The sequence below is a fragment of the Dasypus novemcinctus genome, chromosome 8 (genome assembly GCF_030445035.2).
Source record: "Dasypus novemcinctus isolate mDasNov1 chromosome 8, mDasNov1.1.hap2, whole genome shotgun sequence".
In the NCBI taxonomy this organism is placed as follows: Eukaryota; Metazoa; Chordata; class Mammalia; order Cingulata; family Dasypodidae; genus Dasypus; species Dasypus novemcinctus.
In genome coordinates, this window is record NC_080680.1 from 62,657,677 (window position 1) to 62,678,295 (window position 20,619).

Consider the following 20,619-nt stretch of genomic DNA (forward strand, 5'->3'; position numbering starts at 1 on the left):
TTACCATGGATCTTACCTGGGGATGCCTCAGAATCACTTGGGAAGCTCTTCGAAAGTACAGGTGTGTAGCTTCGCATCTGCAGGGATTTTGATTCTGGAGGTCTAGGATAGGGGCCTGGGTACCTGTAATTTTACAAACCTCAAGAATCCAGTTGCATGGGTCTAGGGTGCAAGGGGGAGCCAGAGTGGGGATACAGGGAGGTAGACAGGAGGAGTGGGAGAGGGGAATTAACTGCTAATGGGTATGGGGTTTCTTTGTAGAGTGTTGAAAGTTATAAAATTGATTGAACAACTCTGTGACTATACTAAAACCACTGAAATGGGCGAATTCTATGGTTTGTGATCTATATTCCTCCATAAAGCCATAAACAAACAAAATAAAACACTCTCAAGAATGGGCCCAGGTTTACCTGGAACCCTGAACGGCTGCCCCAGGGAGGTCAGAGGCTTCATTCCCATGGGACCCATGGAGGAGCTGCCCACGACTTTAGGACTCCTTGGCCGGGTCTGAGCTACACAGTGTCCTGAGAGGGTTCATTAGGAGAAAAATGTCAGTCACAGCTTAAGAATTTACTTTGAAAGGAACTAAGGAGAAAGCAATTTGGAAGGAGAATGAAATTCGGGCACAGAGAGAAAGCCAGGGAAGCAAGAAGCTGAAATCACAAAACCCACAAGAGAGAAAGGAGAGACCAAGGATTGCTGGTGGCTAGTCTTTGGGAAGAAAACATGGCATTACCTTGATGATACTTTGGTATGATTGATTTAGGCACTTTCATGGCCTCAAAACTGTAAGCTAATAAATTCTCATTATTTAAGCCGGAAAAAAAAAAAAAGGAAAAATGTGCCGAGGTGATTCCACCTGATGCCCACTTCTGTTTGAGAACCATAAATCTATTTGAAACTCCACATTTCAATAGTGGGAGTGCTCTATCTGTGGGGAAGCAATTTTTCTCTCTCTCGGTAGCAAGTCGGAATCTGTCATCATGAAGACATTAAAGAGGAAGACTTCGTAGTTTTTAATAAATAATTGGTCATCTTAGCACCCAACAGACTTCATGCTGAATACAGGAAGTGATCTGCATCCATCCAGCTATGTTTTGAATGTTCTCAGTAAAGCTCTTATCAAATCATTGCCTTTCATGAAAACATTCTTTTGCTCTCTCATATGTCTAAAACTCTGCATAACTGAGGCCTGTGCTTAGACTCCTTTATGCCAAAGTGACTAGAGTTTTCTCTGAGCTAAGTGTGTCTACTTGGTGATAATAACGTAATAACAGTAACTGGTTCAGATTGCCAGCTACACCCACGGGACAGAGCTGCTCGCTTCTCTTTCCCAGTGTTTTGAAAGAGTTGTCTCTACCCATTGCCCTTTCCTTCTTATCCACTCTTTCTCTGAGCTCTTGTAGTCTGGCTTCATTTCCCATCTTTAGACTAGAATGTTCTCTTAAGGGACACTAATGCCCTTTTAAAAAATTTTAATTTTTAACAATTAATTTGTATTTGTTATAGAGAAAGTAGAGAATACAAACAAGTAAAAAATAAAATTATCACTTACTAAATGAATTAATATTAAAAGTACTTAGAACAATGCTTGGTGTGCACTAAATAAAAATAATTAAACATGTGATCTGATTTTTAGCCTTTTGTTTTATATCTTCCAACCTTCTTTTCTTTGCCACCTTTTCTATCTTTAAAAAATCTGACTCTATATATATTATAAAAATGAGATTATTCCTTTATAGATCAATCTGAAATTGTATTTTCTCACTTAGCAATATATTATAGCCATCTTTCTGTGAATATAGACTTAGGTCCTCATTTTTATTGGACATATAGAATTTTAATTTCTGGACATACTGTAATTTAGTTAACTGATCTACTGTTTTTTAAAATTTAGGTTATTTCCAGTTTTTTACTATTATAAATATCTCTGTGTCAAACATCTTTATGTGTCTCTGTGATCTTGTTATATTATTTTCCTAGGCTGGACTAACAGACTTTCAATTTCTAACTTTAATGTCCCTTCCTCAGCCCTCCCCTCCCTGACGTGTATGAAAGTCTTACCCTGGTGACTGCCTTCTCTTAGCTGTCTTCTCTTGGCTTAATGAGTCTTTGTGATCGAAGCTCCTCTTCTACTTTGCCGACTCTTCCAACGCAACTCCTTTACTTCCTTTAAATTGGCATTCTCTAATATGTCTTTTCCCCTTTTTGTTTATTTCTTGAAGGTCTCATTCGCTCCCATGCATTCAGCTATCATCTCTCTGCTTACAGTTTTCTGCAGCCCGTCCTAATCTTTCTTCTGAAGTCCAGTCTCACATTTCCAATTGCCGGCTGGGTGACCCTCCTTAGACTTTCTACTTTCCACACTGTAATACTCAGTGGAGTACATAGAAGGAGCAGGGCTAGAGAACCCCAAGCTTGGATCCTTCCACTAGGTTGGAAACTTTTGGTCATTTACTTTGCTCACTTGGGATGTATTGCCCTTATCTGTAAGTGGAAGATAATGTGTGGACAGCATATTCCTGTAGTGAGAATTAAATAAGATGTATTTAGTCTAGTACCTGATACATAGTAGATGCTCAACAAATATTTGTCACCTTTTAATTTTTTTTTACCATTACATTTCAGCAAGGAGAGCTAAATCAAACTAAAAGAGACATATACACCTTTTCCTCTTCTCTCCCCTCTTTTAGGGATTTTGCCTTTATTGTAAAGAAATTCTCTGTAATGTGCCTTGGATAGAGAGGTTAGTTGAGCTGAATTTTCTCTGCAGGGTTCATGGACCTTGAGAGACTAGCTCCTGTGGCTTTGGCCCCATTTTCATCCTGCTCTAGCCAACCCCGAATATTAACAGATCTTGAAGTTCTTCTGAAAACGCAGAATTAAGTTACCAGTGAAGATAACTGACTTGGATGATATTTGTAACATTTAGTACAGTGGTACTGGTTTATTTTAGGCCTGAATTGAATAGAATGTTCTGGACTTAGCTTAGTGTTTCTTGAGAATTCACTGTAGTCTAGATTCATTTTGACTTTTGAGTATAATAATATGTCTTAGCCTATAATTTTTGTTAAAAAATAGCTTTAGTAGAGGGAAAATATTTTTAATTAATAATACCCAAACCGGAGAAATGGGGGAAGAAAAGTGGTTAGGGCAGATTATTCTGCAGTTTATTTATTTATTATTATTTTTAAAGATTTATTTTATTTCTTTCTTTCCCCTTCTGCCCCATTGTCTGCTCTCTGTATCCATTCACTGTGTGTTCTTCTGCATCCACTTGCATTGTCAAGTGGCACCAGGAAACTGCGTCTCTTCCTTTTTTTTGTTGCATCATCTTGCTGGTCAGCTCTCCGTGTATGTGGTGCCACTCCTGGGCAGGCTGTGCTTTTTTCGCACAGGGCAGCTCTCCTTGTGGGGCTCACTCCTTGCGTGTGGGGCACCCCCGCATAGAGTGGCATGGCACTCCTTGCATGTGGGCCAGCTTACCACACTGGCCAGGAGGCCCTGGGTATCAAACCCTGGACCCTCCATATGGTAGGCAGACACTCTATCAGATTACAATTGTGGCCTTTAAGAAGGGAGACATATTTTGCTTTAATTCTCTAATCTTTGTAAGTGTATTTCTTTCCTAGGGCTGCTGTAACAGAGTACCACAAACTTGGTGGCTTAAAACAACAGGACTGTATTGTCTGACACTCCTGGGGGCCTAGAAGGTCAAAATGAAGATTTTGGCAGGGCCGTGTTCTATCTGAAACCTGTTGGGGAGAATCTTTCCTTGCCTTTTGTAACTTCTGGTAGTCCCTGGCATTCTTCGGCTTATAGGTACATCACTCCCTTCTCTGCCTCCTCCATCTTCCCGTGGCCTTCTTAACAGCTGTGTCCGTCAGTGTCTCTTCTCCTTTTCTTACAAGGACACTGGTCCTATTGGATTAGGCCTTATCCTAATCCATTTTGGCCTCATCTCAACTAATTCCATCTTCAAAGACCCTATTTCTAAATAAGTTCACATTCACAGGACTGGGGATTAGAATTTGAACTTATCTTTTGGGGGTCATAGTTCAACCCATAACAGTACGTTATTGAAATAACTTCTATTTCATACTTAAAATCTTTGCCCCCAGAGGGCCATCTACGGCTGCAGCTAATTGGTCTTTAGTATTAAAATAGAAAATTATAAAATCATAGGAAGTATCCCTCCTCCTATCTGCCTACTGATTATTTGCTCTGTTCTCCAATACCCACTTTACTTCCCATCAGCCTGGACACATGTTTGGGTCTCTCCCATCCTCTGTAACTCCCGATCTGGACTTGATCGTCATCCTTCTCCAGCTACCACCTTTTACCTTCCTTGTCCATCATGGTTAAACTTCTTTAAAAACTGTCTTCATTCCTCCCCTCTCATTTACTCTTCAACCCATCCAATCTGGCTTCTGCCTCTGCTTCAATACCCAAAGCCTTCTTGGCATGTCATCATTTTTCAGCTCTCCTGTATCCTGTGTATTATTCTCTCAGTTGTGTTTGCACACTTAACACCTCCGTCCTTGAAAGTTTCTTTCCTAGGGCTCTGATGATACTGCACACTCCCAGTTTTCACACTAAGTCTGTGCAGCCACTTTTCAGTCTCCCACGTAGGCTCCTTGTTCCCCACTCACCTTTCCTTGGAGGGATCCCTTTAGGTGCTTCCTCAGCTCTCTAATTTCTCCCTTTCTATTTCTCTTTAAAAGATCTTACCTCCTTCCATAGTTTTTAATCACTGTGCCCACATTTACATCTCCTGCCTAGTCCTCCCTTCCAAGCTCCACCATTAGATATCAGCTGCCTACCTGACATCTCCAATTCCAGTTCTCACAGGCATCTCGAATTTGACTTGTCCAAACCAGGATCCTGATCAGCCTTTTCCAGCCCTGGTTCCCATAAAAATATTTTCAGTCATAATAAATAAAAGCAGCATTTACTGACTTGCTCAAGTTAGGAACCTGGGGCCCCATTCTCTTCCCATGTCACCTGTCTGATCGTAGTAGTTTTCTATGAGTTCACGTTGCAATTAAGTTAAAATTCAGAATCCTTGGCATGGCTTCTGCCTGCCTCTGCAGGCTTATCTCTTTCACATGGAGCTCCCCCTGCAGCCACTCTGACCTTCCCTGTTCTCAAGTGGACCAGCTCCTCCTGGGCCCTTAGACATTCTGCCCTTTCTTTCGGACTTCCCTGCTTGGCTCACCCTTCAGGTTTTGGCTCTCAGCTGCTTACATATGATAGCATCTAAACTTCTCCTTTGTGGGCCTCAACCCAGGTGTGATTAAAAATTATTTGTGTCATTGCTTTGGTCAGCATTTGTCTCCTCTGCTGGGCGTAGACGCCCTGTGGGCAGGGTGGGGTTCCCACATTCACTTGCGGAGTCCCAGCTACCCCCGGCAGTCCCAGCCAGGGAAGGAAAAGATGGTTGTTTACTGCTTTGAAAACATTCCCAGAGAAGAGGATGCCCTTTTGGCTCTTTGCATTTCCTTCCAGGATCTTACCCTATTTGACTACAGTCTCTAATGTCTGAGCTAAACGTTTCTCATTGTACCTCCCTTGGCTCAGAGGAAATAAAAGAGAGACTTTATAGTTTTCGGTTTTGCTTTAACCTTAATTACTAAAACTTGTTTTCCAGTCTCTTCATAGTTTCATTGTCCTTTCTGAACTTTCTCTCAGACCACAAGGAAACAAAATTTCATTATGATTTGGGGTCATGACCTGAAATTTATTGACACTGGTGCAGTGTTAAGTCACATTTCAATGTGGCTCAGCTGCTTTTTAATTATTTTAAAATATTCTTTTCCTGATTATAGGAGTGATTTTATTGTTAACCAGAAAACAACTTTGAAGATACAACATTGGGTCAAATAGAGAACAAATGGTAGACATTCTGTCAGATTTTTCTATTTTATAAAATGGGATCCTGCTGTTTTTATGATTTTTGTTCTGCTCTTTTCACTTAACAACCTGTTGATATTTTGATATAAGCCTTGAAAAGTGGGACTAAAGCCTAATGGAATCATTTTGCTGAGTGAAATAAGCCAGACATAAAAGGATACACACTGTATGAATTTACTAGAATGGGTAAACTCATAAAGACAGAAATTAGAGTTGAGGTTACCAGGGGCTTGGAGGTGAGAGAATGGGGAGGTACTGCTTAATGTGTGCAGAGTTTCTGTTTAGGGTGAAGGAAAAGTTTTAGTAATAGACAGTGGTGATGGTAGCACAATATTGTAAATGTAATTAATATCATTCTGTTGTATACTTAACAATTATTAAAATAAGAAATTCTATATCTATCTATCTATCTATCGTCACAATAAATACAAAACAAAAATCCCAAAAATCTATTGGAGCACATGGACAAGCCCCAAGTAAAAATAAGCCTGTCGGCAAATTACAGCAGGACCTCCCCCTCTGGAGAGAGGAAGCAACGAAACAGGCTGCTTGACAGCTCGACCCTGCAGTACTTTTTTCCTTCCTGTGCTTTGTAGACTTTACCCTAGCCGTGTCCTGACTCGGAAATTCCACCTCTTGACACATTCCACACACTGCGCTGACAACATACTATACTGCTGTATTTTGGTGTGTTCCTTAAGCCTAACTTCCAGGGTTTAAGTGTATCAAGTGTTCATAGATCTTCTTGTACAGGTAATTGTCCATATATTTACTGATATTTGTTTTTTTTTAGTTAGCATGTTACTTTTTAAATTGTAAGGTACAAGGCCTATTCATTTTGCCTTATAAAGTGACTAGCATCGATTTTGAGAATTTGGTGCCCAGTCAGTATGGTTCCTTTTTTTTTTAGAACGATATTTTCTTTTTAGATTTTTCTCCCCCCCCCCACCCCAGTTGTCTGCTCTCTGTGTCCATTCACTGTGTGTTCTTCTGTGTCTGCTTGGATTTTTGTCAGCAGCACCGGGAATCTGTGTCTCCTTTTGTTGCATCATCTTGCTGTGTCAGCTCTCTGTGTGTGCAGCACCGTGTGTGCAGGCTGCCCTTTTCTCGGCTCTCCTTATGGGGCGCATTCCTTATGTGTGGGGATCCCCTACATGGGGACACCCCTGTGTGGTACAGCATTCCTTATGTGCATCAGCACTGCACATGGGCCAGCTCACCACACGGGTCAGGAGGCCTTGGGTATCTAACTCTGGACCCTCCATATGGTAGGCGGATGCTCTATCAGTTGAGCCAGATCCGCTTCAAGTAGGGTTCCTTTTTAAAAAAATATCTAAAATCACTTTTCTGCCTAGATCACTAGAGTCCAGTTAGAATTGTCCTTTCCCTTCATTATTTCATCCATTCATTCAACAAGCATTTATTCAGTGCCTAATCTAGGCAGTGTTGCTAGAAACTGGATCTATATTAGTGAATAAAGCAGATACAGTGACTCTTCTCTTTGATCTTACAGACTAGTTTAATACCAGATATTATACAACTAATTGCACAAATAAATTTGTAATTTCAGCTTGTGATAAATGTTGTGGAGGACAGAGAAAAGGTGGCATTGGAATGGGAAAAGTGGACATGGTGGCTGATGGATATGGGGAATAGCAGGAAGAGATGAGATGTGGAGGCGCCTTTGGGACTTGGAGTTGCCCTGGATGGTGCTTCAGGGGCAATCACCGGACATTGTAAATCCTCCCAGGGACCACTGGATGGAATGTGGGAGAGTATGGGCCATGATGTGGACCATTGACCATGAGGTGCAGAGATGCCCAGAGATGTACTTACCAAATGCAATGGATGTGTCATGATGAAGGGAGTGAGTGTTGCTGGGGGGGGAGTGGTGGGGTGGGGGTGGTGGGGTTGAATGGGACCTCATATAATTTTTTTTTAATGTAATATTTTTACAAAATCAATAAAAAATTTAAAAAAAATGTTGTGGGGGAAAATGGCAGGGTGCCATGAAAGAATATAATAGGAGGAGACTGAAGTTAAATAGTGGGACAGGGAGGTGGTATCAGGAAAGCATTTGTGAGAAAGTGATGTGGAAGCAGAGAACTGAAGCTGAGGAGAAGGACGAGGTGAATGAGGGGATGAGAGGATAAGTACTCCGCGAGGGGGAACAGCAGGTCGGAAGATGAGCCAATCACAGAACTGAACGAAGGCTGGGGCTTGAGTGTGGTGAAGGGAAGGGAAAAACACATGTTTAATCTGTTGGTATTAGTCATTAAGTAGGAATATAGCCTTTGTTAATTCTTTCAGAAAACTTTTTGAGGGTGCATTAATCCTCCTACAAAATAATTTTTGGTTCGTTTTGGAACAGGTCTTTCTGGACCTGCTGCCACACCCCGTGTTTATTGACACTGTTGCTGATGTTTCTCTCAGGCCACTGGGAAAGGTCCAGGAAGTCAAGCTTTTGACATCTGTTTATTTGTTTAACACATAAACATGAAGCTCCTTCTCGGTTGCAGATGTCATGTTAAACGCTGGAGCCCAGGAGGGTACTCGGAGGGCTGAGGAGCAGTCCACAGAGGGAAAGGGCCCCTGCCTCTGGGCATTTCTCTCCAGAAATGAAAGTCACCCTCTTTAGAAGCAAGTTGGTAATAAGGAAGAAAATGGCAGCAGCAATTTCTTTTGAGTGGTTTGGATGTTTCAGAAAAACATTGTGTCCCAGTGTGTGTAACGTCCCATCCCTTCCTCTAGCAAATATCGAGAGCCTTCTATGTGTCTGACACTGCTCCAGGTGCTGAGGAAACAGCAATGAGCAGCTTACATGCAGATAAACAGGAAAACCTAGAATGTGTCGGAGGGATTATAAGTGTTACAGAGAAAGTTAAAGGAGGGAAGGGGGATTCTGGAAGGGCTGCTTGAGTGTTGTGACTGAAGTTGCAATTGTGAGAAACAGTGGTCATGAAGGGGCTCACTGGGTGGCATTTGAGCAAAGACTTGAAGCAGATGAGCCACAAGGACATCTGGAGAAAGAGGAGTCCAGGCAGAGAGAACAGCGTGTGCGCAGAGTTTGGAAAATTGACTGTAAGGGCAAGGGTGGAAGAGGAAGACCAGTTAGGAAGTGATTGCCATAATTCAGGCAAGAGGGGCTGGTGGCTTGGCCTAGGCGGTGGAGGAGGTGGTGGGAGGAAGGTCAGATTCTGCATGTATTTTGAAGGTAGAGCTGATGGATCGGGTATTGGGTGTGTGAGAAAGAGAACCATGACGCCATGCTTTTTGACCCGGGCATCTGCAAGAATCAATTATCTTTTCCTAAGACAGGAGAGTCTGGGAAAAGAATGGGTTTGGGCAGAGGTAAAGATCAGAACATGTCTCTCGTGGCCATGTTAGATTCAGATCCATGTTAGAAGTTGGGGTGGTAGTAGTTGGGTATAGAGAGAGTTGGGTATAGAATCTGGAGTCAGAAAGAGGCCTGGGTGAGAAGCAAGACTGTGTGAGTCATCTGTGTACTTGTGGCATTTAAATCCATGAGTCTTGGGAAGAGGATTTGGCTCAACTGATAGAGCATCCACCTACCAAATGGGAGGCCCAGGGTTCAAGCCTAAGGCCTCCTGACCCGTGTGGAGCTGGCCCATGCACAGTGCTGAGGCATGCAAGGAGCACAGTGCCATGCAGGGGTGACCCCATGTTGGGGAGTCCCATGCGCAAGGAGTGCGCCTCGTAAGGAGAGCTGCCCCACGCAAAAAAAAAAGCACAGCCTGCCCAGGAATGGCGCTGCACACACAGCGAGCTGACACAGCAAGATGACACAACAAAAAGAGACACAGATTCCAGGTGCTGCTGACAGGTGTGCAAGCAGACACAGAAGAACACACAGTGAATGGACACAGAGAACACCAGGGGTGCGGTGGGGGTGAGGGGGTGGAGGGGAAGGAACAAGAGAGAAATTTAAAAAATAAAATAAAATAAATCCACGAGCCTGGATTGGCTTGAGAAGAGAGTGACTGCAAGCTGGGAAATGAAGCAGCCTGGGGCCCTCCGGTGCCTAGAGGCTAGGGAGCAGAGAGAAGCCTGCCCGTGAGGGGGCAGAGAGGTGGCTGACGGGCAGGCAGAAACCAAAACCAGGGCTGACTGCGGCCTGCTCTCCGGCTCCCCTGCGCAGGTGTGACAACGTGCGTGTGTTTAAGCTGGGCCTCTTGTCGGGCCTCTGGTGGACTCTCGCCCTCTTCTGCTGGATCAGTGACCGGGCCTTCTGTGAGCTGCTGTCGTCCTTCCACTTCCCCTACCTGCACTGCGTGTGGTAAGCCTCTGCGTGGGGGGAGCTGGCTCGGGACAGGTGTCTGGGGACAGGTGCCTGAGCTTTGCTGTCAGGGGCCTTCGCCCTGCAGGGGCTCAGTGCGCAGTGAGGCTGAGTGGAGCCCTGCGGGCCTCTTTCTCACCTCAATTCTCACAAGTTTCAGAAGCAAAGGACAGTGTTGTGAAAAGCAGCACTAGCTCCAGGCAGCAGGCCTAGCAGAACAAGACCTAAGTGTTGATGCTACTCGTCTGCTGTCTCTTACCTGAAGCTCCCGTATTAAAGCATAAAGGAGCTTCAACACCGAATCTGTACCCGGAGCTACAGCTGGAGCAGAACTCTAGGGTGGGGGGAGGTCGGGAGGGCATGGGACAGCGGAGGCGGGACAGGGTCTGCCCTGAGGGGGCCTGTGTGCCCGGGGGTCAGCACGGGCCTTGCAGTGGGTGGCCTGGGGGCAGGGCTCACCCCCCTCATTTTGCAGGTGGAGATGAAAGCCTGGAGAAGTAAAGAGAATTATTCAGGATCACCCACCTGGTTGTAAAAAAACTACTTAGAAGTTCAATAATAGGCAATTTGAGCATCTATCTTTTTGGGAATGCTTGGGATACACTATTAAGTTAAAACAAACAAACTAAACAGGTAACAAAACTGTATGCAGAATCCTGCACTCAGACAACTGAGGAAATAGGAGTGGCTTTCTTCCTGGGAACTGCTTCAGATCCCAACCCAGAGTGATCTTCCCTTCTCTGTCCTCCAGGACTTCTGATTGCAAAGGATAATAAGGACCAAGAAATCTGCTCTATAATGTCACTTGTACATTGGGAGCATCCGGGGAGGAATTCTAGTGGTAGAGTGGGAAAAGCTTTGTTAGATCTAAATTAAGAGGTTTAACTTCTACTAGAGAGGACCTGAAAATATACAGTTGGAAAGACTTCATTTAAATTCCCTCATACATTTGAACTTGTATATATCTACCACAAGACCCAACCTACTCAATTTAAGGCTTGAGGACTCTAGAAAATTGCTTGTAAAAAACCAAAACAAAATAAAACAGCACAAGTCGAGGTTACTAGTCTTGAGATCCATTGTCTGTCAATTCTTAGGTTCAGTCTTGACTCACACTAGTGAGTTTATATAGACTTTATATGTTTATCGAGGTAAAATTTACAGATACCAAAATGCACAGATTTTAAGTGTATACTTTGAATTTTGATAAATATACATCTGTGTAGATGCCTCAATTACAATATAGTGCATTTCTATCAACCCAGGAAGTTGTCTTGTTAATACTAGTGATTTAAGTGAAATTTAAAAATTAGCTGATGTAATATCTTTGGCTCAGAAATTTGTTTATAAATTTGGTATCCTTTCTGCTTTGTTTCTGAAAGTTGTATCATCTTTCTAGTCATAAAATGACATCTTTTTAAAAATAATGTTTTTAAACAACATTGAAGTATAGAAGAGGGCCTCATAATTCCATCCCCTGAAGAGAGGGAACAGTTGTTAACAGTCTATACTTCCAGGCTTACATATATATATATTTTTTCTTTCTCTCTTTCTACTTTTTAAAAACAAAAATAGCTGCATTTTGTACATAATGCAAATTGGTTCTTTTTTTTTTTTCAAACTAAAGGATGTCATGGACATCCTTCCTTACCAATGCACATATAAATATTTTCATCATCATTTTTGATGTCTGCATAATACTTCATCATTTGGATGCTTTATGATTCATTATACCAACCTCTCTGTTAATGAATATTTAGATTATTTCTAATTTTTCACTTTGCAAACAATCTCTAGTGAACATCTATATTTAGTCATATACCTGAATATTTCCTTAGGTTAAATTGTAATGTTTTGCCAAATCCAGAAAGATTGTACCAATTTATACTTTTGCTAAATGCCTTTTTACCCACGCATTTGCATATACTGTACATTATTAACTCTTTTAAATCTTTGTTAGTCTCACAGGAAAAATGTTATATTTTGTTTTAATTTTAATTTTCATGTCTTTTTTTCTGATTAACATTGTAGTTGAGTATCTTTTCAAATATAAATTTTCTATGTGTCTTCTTTTCAAATGTGCCTTTTAATTTTCTTTGTCCTCTTCCCTATTGTGTTCTTATAGTTAAAAAAAAAAAGTGTATCTAGTACCTAGTGCCTGGCATTACTGTCTGCCTGTGTGCCAGTTATTATGATGCAAATTTGCAACACTTTCAAAAGCATAGAGAATAATACACTGAGCACCCATGTAGACAGCTCCCTGCTTCAATAACTATCAATCTCATTTCATACCTTCTTTCCCTACCTCTCCCCTCCCCTGCCCTGATTATTTTAAAGCAGTCCTGGACATCATATGAAATGATTACTTTTTAAAGGCTCTTTTAATGTAGAGAGTTTAACTTTCTGTCATATAGTGCAAATATTTTCTTCCACTTTCCCATTTATGGGACTGTCTTTGTGGCATATAGGTTTTTAACTTTCATGTTGTCACATCTGCCAGTTTTTTCCTTTATGGTTTCTGGACTTTGTGTCATTCTAAGAAAGGCCTCCCCAGTAAGATAATAAAAACATTTTCTTTGAATATATTTTTAAAATACATGTTACATCTTTAATTAATCTGGAACTAAGTTTTGATGTAGGGCCAAAGGAAGAAGAATTACATGCCTTTAAATAATATTTCATTGGATAAAGATTAATATTAAAACCTTTTACATGCACAATAAAGATAAATTTAAAAAGAGTTCCCTTACTAAACTACAAAAGCAGTTTAGTCAGTATATAAAATGGGGACTTAAAATATCTACAACCAATTGTTAAAGCAGACAACCACACGTGCTTAACTATTTCCATTTTCTTACAGCCTCTTTTAAATCCCTTGAGTCTCAGACTTCTCGGTAGAGCCCCAAAGGCATTTGCATGTTTGTTCCCATTATCAAACCTGAATATTCTAGAGCATTCCAAGACTGATCTTGAATTGCTCAAGATTTATCATTCTCCTGCCATTGGAGATTGTTGGTCGCGTCTCCCTTTCTAATTAGAAGAGATCCCTTGGACTGTAATTACAGCCAATGAGAGACAAGATCTCAGCCAGCGGGAGCAAGATGTCTGCTTCTGTCTGGGCCAACCTGCCCTCATTGGCTGTAGTTGCCAAGTTCTCACTTCTCATCTCTTTTTCAGGCACATCCTCATCTGCCTTGCTGCCTACCTGGGCTGCGTGTGCTTTGCCTACTTTGACGCTGCCTCAGAGATCCCCGAGCAAGGCCCTGTCATCAGGTTCTGGCCCAGCGAGAAGTGGGCCTTCATCGGCGTCCCATATGTGTCCCTCCTCTGTGCCAACAAGAAGTCATCAGTCAAGATCACATGATGGCGAGAAGCGGGCTGTGTGCTCTGCTTGTTTTCCTTCATTCTCTGGCAGAGACAGCTGGGGGAGTCGCAGAGTAGGGGGTTCTGTCATTTTAACGTTCCATTCCTGTGGGCTCTAACCAGTATGTCTGTGGGCCACCAGGATTGCACTGTGCTTGGGGAGCAGCAGGTGTCTTGGCCACAACCCAGAGGTGGAAAGTAGGGGGTTGGGGGCTCTGGGCATTTCTTTCTCGGCATCGCTTTCAGACGCAGTGGCTTGTTGTGTTGTGTGCTTTCTGGTGATGGCTGAGCGGTCCCCTGGGTGAACCCCTGCCGCACAGAATCTGTCTTTCAGAGCGAGTTTGCTCAACCTCCTGTTCCCAGGTCCTCCTGGTGTGAATACTACCCTTGACAGACAGACCCTCAGACAGACGAGATCCTTTGACTCATGATGGAAGATACCAGAAACTGTCCTTCAACCCAACCCAACCAATCACACACAGGGCTTATGGCTCAGGAGGCTAGTTTTTCACCTGCAACTCTTAACTAACCCAGGTTTTACATCCATTTGTGAATCCTTCTGCTACCTCTGCTGAGAGATGGAGGCTTGATTTCAGATGAGGGTAAAGCTAAGGAGAAAAATCCTCTATGCCAAAAACTGTATTCCACTTCAAGCCATTCCTGAAGATGAGCACGATTTTTAAATGTTGATATCTTTTAAACCTCTCCCCACCCCCTTAGCTCTGTAGCGTGAAATACACAGAGAAAAAAGTTACATGTGACACTGAATCAACTTCCTTACTGCTGGACCTCTGTGAGATTGCCAAAGGGCTCCTTACAATCGTGGTGGGGCTTCTGGTTCAGAATTTGGAGCAAAATTGGAATTTTTTCTGATTTTGGTTCGTTTGAAGCCTCCTGCATATTACATTCTTCTGGAATTACCTCCAAGAATCTCACCCCTTCTTTCTCTAATATCACTGGGAATTCGGCTCTCGTTTCACAATACAAGGTGCTTCCTGTCGATTCTCAGAGCATTTGATGCTTACTTCTCAAGTGCTGGCAATATCTACACATTGACTGCCTGATGGGATTTGTGCAGCAGGGCAGACTGATTGCCTTCTGAGTTTCTCTAAAGTAAAGTGACACTGGCTATAACACAGATCTCCTTTTTGCTGGGCTGACTCAAAGATTCCAAAATTCTGCAAGGTGTGAAGTGGGAATTTTCACCCTCAGGAATAGTTTTAACTCAGGCAGCTCCTGCCTTTGAACAGCCCATGTGGGGAGAAAGCAGGACATGTCCTTCCTGTGTGGACAGAAGATATGTCACTGTCCTAAGTAAGAGTTGGACAGAAGCAGTTTTTGGCAAGCCCAGGAATCTTACCCTGGTGAGAATTTACAAAGGATCCGAGGCAGAAAGCCCACTAAGGAACTGAATTTATAATTTAAAAATGAATGACTTGATTCTCCTTCTGTGGTTTTCAACTTATTTTAGCAGCAGAACCCTGTTTGCTATAAGAAATCTTCAGTGTGTGAAACAGGTTGTATTTTATTACCTTAAATCTATTTTAAGGCTAAATTTATAGCATTTACTAGATAATATATAAGGAAGTGAAAATACAGATTAACGGATTAGTGGTTTCTAAGGTAGAAACATTTGGTATTGAAGCAGTGTATTTTATATAGTTTTAAAATGTATTTTAAAAATGATCTTTGAGCTTAATATTTGTGGGCCTTCTGATGCACCTCTATGAGACCTGGCAGTTTGTGGAACAGAATTTGGAAACTGCTTTGAATCCAAAATTCCTTTGGATTTCAAGTCTAGAGTTTTTTAAAGGGAAATATCAGATGGTCATCACTTAAGTTTGATCTTACTGGATTCTGGTCTCACCTATTCTGCTGAATAAAAATGCCCCAGAGTGGGAGGTTTGATATATTTTAGCCCATCTGTCTTAATGTGGAAACATAGATATGGAAAAAGAGAGTATAGAAAAGATGTGTGTGTGTGTGTGTGTGTGTGTGTGTGTGTGTGTGTGTAAGGTTATTCTTTGTCTTGAGTGTTCCTCAGTGGTGCATGTTTTGCCTCAACAGTCAATGGAAGGGCCATTTCTCCAAATAACGGCTAAGGGCTTTCCCCCTGGGGTCCCTCTAGCCCCTAAGGCTTTGACCTTGCCATCAGAAAGAACCTCAAATAAGGATAAAGTTTGACTTTGGGTATGTATGAATAGGTTGGTAAGTGAAAGCCCTGACTTACAGGGCTATTTCCACTTCTCTACTCCAAATGATGAATTTAAGATGTCTTAAAGTGAATGTTTTCATATAAAAAGCAGAATGCTCTTCTAGAGACTGGTTCCAGTGAGATGAGAGCTGACAAAGAAGTGTGCAGTGGGTACATTTGAGGAGGGCAGAACTTTACTTTTGAGCAGAAATCACTAGAGCTTGTCAGCTTGGGATGGTAAATCTAGAGAATAGGAATACATACCTATTTTGTTTTTATGGTGTCAATCATATTTATATAAATATACTCTTTAAAGAAAACTGGGAAACTACAGAGAGGTTTAAAAAGAAAAAAAATGCAACCCATATCTCTATTGCCCATGCTCAGTCACTGTTAATATTTTGGTATATTACCTTTACATAATTTTTTTAATGTAGTTGTAAATAGATTTTATTTTAGAGTTGACAGTTTATACTGTAGCTTGACTGGAATATAACTGCCAGTTGCGTGTTCTTCATAAGGAGCTGGTTTTGGAATACACTGAAGTTAGTTATGTATTAGAGAGCTAATCACTGGAATCTGAGACTTACTACTGAGTCTTTCTTTTTGAATTGAGCCTAATATAAATGGGCCCTAAGAAATAATGAACCAAATTCTACTTTTTTTTCTTATATCCTCTTGAGTTTATATTATCCTAAACTTGGTCATAGAAAATAGCTATAAATTGGTGATTCTAAAGGTTTTGATATTTTCAGATTAAAAAAAGAGTAGTATCTTTCATTAAGTGACATGTAACTAGGAATCTTGTTTTCAATTATGCAGGGAAGCAGAAAATTGACAGTTAAGAGTTAGGTCATGGCAGTTACTCAGCGTGACTATCAGAATTTTGTTCTGGTTAGAATTTATAACAATTGATTCCCAGCAGGAACTCGATTTAGGATATAAAATACATTAATGTTATCAAGTAATAATTTAAGTTAATGACTCTTGTTTTATAGTGTTTGGTTTATTGTTGATTTTCAAGGAAAAGAAACCTTGTCTCTCCTTTATGATTATATTATTATAAAACAAGCACTTTGGTGAATCTGTTTAAGGTGTGGGTGATATGTTGTCTTAATCCATTTGTTAACGGACTACCTTTTTTGGGAACTCTGTGCTTGGTCCCTCTGAAGAGAACATAAACATCAGTTATGGACTGAAGATGTTCTGTTTGGGAACAAAGCTTGATGGTCGACAAACACGGATGGACTGAAGATGTTCTGTTTGGGAACAAAGCTTGATGGTCGACAAACACGGGCTTTATAAAAACTGTCACTGCTCAGTTTATTAGATCTCTCAGGCGTGTAATAACTCCCCTTCCCGTTCCTTTACTAGTGAGCCTGAAGGCAGTGTGGGAGGCTGCGCGGCTGGCTCTCTGTCCCTGGGACTAGCGTGGAACTGGTCCCTGCACACAGTGAGGGCTGCCCGATTGCCCGGCCAGAGCACCTCTCCCGGCTCCTCTGCTGTGAAATGAATTTGGAACTTAAAGTCGGGGCTTTGCCTGGGCGCTGTCAGACCCGCTGGTCAAAGAGAGAAGTTGTGGACAGATTGGGAGTCTCAGTGGAGTTTGTAGACATCTTGCTCCTATAGGCTTTTCACAACACTGCCCCTGCTCCAAGGAATTAATTCTTTGAAGTATATCTTTTCCTATATGCTGACTGTTTTATAACCATACTATATAATCAGAGCAATATAGTTTTTTCAGATATATACCTTGTTTTATATACAAAGGTGTATTGTATATGGAGTGGCATGCCCCTTGGCTGTGGCAACATTTAATCTCCATTGGGGAAACATTTAAGGCCTTTTGAAATGGAGACTTTGCACTTTATGCTCTTTTTGTGAATTGACTATAACAGCTGTGTTTGATATTAAATCTGTAAGTGGCATTTTCTGTGTCTGAATGAATATATGTATGTTTATTTCTGAAGTACCCACAGTGAAAACGCATTTAATGAATTGAAGAGCAAAGCACATTTGCCCAAATTAATTTGTTAAAGAATTTAGGTATCATTGTTATTAAGCATGTTTTAAATTAATGAAGTTAATTGTTGGTTTCTCCTGAGTTGTGAAATGAATACATCTAAATATTTTCATTATAAAGTACATAAAGTTTGTATTTCCTCAAATTTCTATAATTATGTCATTTGCATATAAAATCTCAAATATAGAGAACAGTTTATTTGAGATGCATTTTATCCAGTCACTGGAAGGAAGATCACATGACATTTCAAATTATTAAGTGACTTTAGCAGGAAAATTCTATATCTACTTCTTTTTCTTTATTTCCTGTGAAATTATCCTTTATTAAAGGATTCACAGCAAGTCAAGCTTAAAAGAATTTGACCTTAGAGACGAGGAAAACAACCTTATCAGTATTCTTACAGTGGTTCTTTAGACTTTTGTTTTTTGGCATGGGGGTGGGCTCACGTAGGGATCACAGACTTTGAAAAGCCGATGCAGACAGTGGACCTTCCACCTAGAAAAATGCCAATACTTATCATTTTCTGGGGTTTCAGATGTCCCTAGTAGCCCACCCAAGTATGGAACCCTGGTATAACAGAGACTTTAAGCAAAGATTCAATCCATTATGGTGCTGAAATTGGTTATCCCAATCCTTAGCTTTTGGCTGAACTTTTTTGTGGCTGCAGTGAGTGGCTGAGGAGGCCCTGCTCTGCGGGGGTGGGGGGAGGGGAGGTGGGGGGAGGGGAGGTGGGGGGGCAGAGCGTGGGAGGGCATATCAGCCCAGTCAGGCCAAGGGTAGGTGCAATCTACTCAGCTCCCCTTCCCTGGCTGCCCTTAAAGACTAGCACATATGGGAACCTCTTAAAATTTTTAAATGTAACATTTTGTGTGATCTATGTATCTTTAAAAAAAAAAGTTAATAAAAAAATGAAAAAAAAAAAAAAAAAGACCAGCAGGTAACACCTTGCCCTTCCACCCTCTTTTCAGGCTTTACGTTAGCGGGTGGAAGCAACAGCAGGGTCTTGGGAATTTGCATCTTCCTCACTGCTTCTCTCCTGGTGTATGGTTTCAGATACTTATTGAGACCATGTTTGAGTTTGCCATAGGTTTCTACTTTTGTATTGTTGAACTTTTCCATAATAAAAAAATAACTTAAAAAAAAGGTATTTGAGTTTTTGTCCTTCAGTCTCTCCAGCGGAGCTCAGCGCCCGCTGGGGCCCACCTGCCTTGAGGGGGCGGGCAGCTCCTCCTCCCCCTTCCCCAGCCTCAGGAGTTTTGTCTGTCTCAAGTGGGCCCTCAAATATCTTTGGTGACCTACAGGTGATCTTCTCTTGGGGGTATTAACGCACAGATAGGAAAAGATCACCCTCCCAGCAGTATTTGTTTTGTATTTCTCAATAAAACAAAACATTTGATTTGGCTGCTTTTACAATTGAGAGCAGAGATCTTAACACAAATTTTAAAATGTAAGAAAACTAGAACCGGTAGAGTTTAATTTTATATTAGACCTGGTTATGGGAAAGTGGCTGAAAGAAAGGTAAGGCCTTGAGCACGAAGTGACAGAAAATGCACAGTGGCCCTGGATAACATTCACTAGAGAAGGATGTCTGTGAACAAAGAAAACCGAGGCGGTGGAGCGTGGCCAAGGGCTGAGGGTACGACCACTGGAGTAATGTCGCCATCTTGTGGCTCTATTGGGTATTGCTAGCTGTGGCGTAAACGAAGCCCTTTCTAATTCCGAATCATCCTAAACTCACTATATCTGTCTCAAAAGAGCTACTATTTGACCTCTGTCTAACCTTAAGCATATTTTCCTGGAATTTTTTTTGGAGGTACCAGGGAAGGAACCCGGGACCTCAGACATGCAAAGCAGGTGCTCAACCACTGAGCTACACCCGCTCTGCTTATTTTCCTGGATTTTTTAAAGCAACTTTCTGCCTTCCTTTTCTACTCTTCTCTTTCCCCAGCAACTCATTCTTCACCCCATAGATTTTAAATCTTATTAGGATTTTAAAAATCTCCCAAACGTGATAAAGCAAATACTTCAAGGGGAGCAGATGTGGCTCAGTGGTTGAGCACCTGCTTCCCATGTATGAGGTCCTGGTTCAATCCTGGTACCTCCTTTAGGAAAAAAAAAAAAGGAAAGTTAATATAGATGTGATCTAAAGGAAGTTTTTATCTCACTGGAGTTAAATTAAACTTTTTGGGATTAACAGCTCAATTTATACAAGCCAAATCCCATTATGACCCAAATCTTTTTAATACTGAATCCAGTTTAAGTCAACATGCGGCAAATGCCTGTTTTGTATTATGTGCTGTGATCAACATGGCAGCAAGCTTGTGTGGGCTGTGGGAGAAGACCACTGACTGTTGGAGTGCCACTAACGATGAATCAACCATGCTTGAGGGGCAGGCAGGAGAGGGAGGTGAGGCCTGACCAGGGAGAAGTTGGGATTTGACAAATGAGCCACATTTAGTAACATTTGGTAATATATGTTACTTCCTTGGAAGATTATTATTTTCTTATAAATATCGATTATCTTGAACATGCATTGTCTTATTTAATTCCCCACAAATATTTTATGAGGCCAGCATTATTATTATTCCTGCTTTGAATATGAGAAAATTGAGGCTCAAAAGTGTAATATATTTTGACCAGGGTCACAGCTAGTAAGTGGCAAAACCAGGATTTGAAAGCAAGGCTTTTGACATAGTCTCTAAGTGTCTAATTAAATTGGACTTGTTAGTTTAATTTACCTCTCTCTCCTCAAAGGGTTTAACTCTATTTTCAAAATGGCAAACAAGGTAGTTTTTCATATAGGTAGGCACCAAGCTGGGATGATAAGAT

General features: G+C 41.4%; 1 protein-coding gene across 1 annotated transcript in view; it reads left to right on the top strand.

The window, feature by feature from the left end:
- The window catches only part of ACER2 (alkaline ceramidase 2), a 44,069-nt gene extending 26,134 nt beyond the window's left edge, over positions 1-17,935 (top strand). The window contains exons 5-6 of the mRNA XM_004485099.5: positions 10,073-10,210; positions 13,388-17,935. Coding sequence (XP_004485156.2) covers positions 10,073-10,210; positions 13,388-13,574 — 325 coding nt within the window. The 3' untranslated portion in view covers positions 13,575-17,935. The remainder of the gene's footprint in view (positions 1-10,072; positions 10,211-13,387) is intronic.
- Positions 17,936-20,619: the final 2,684 nt, after the last annotated feature.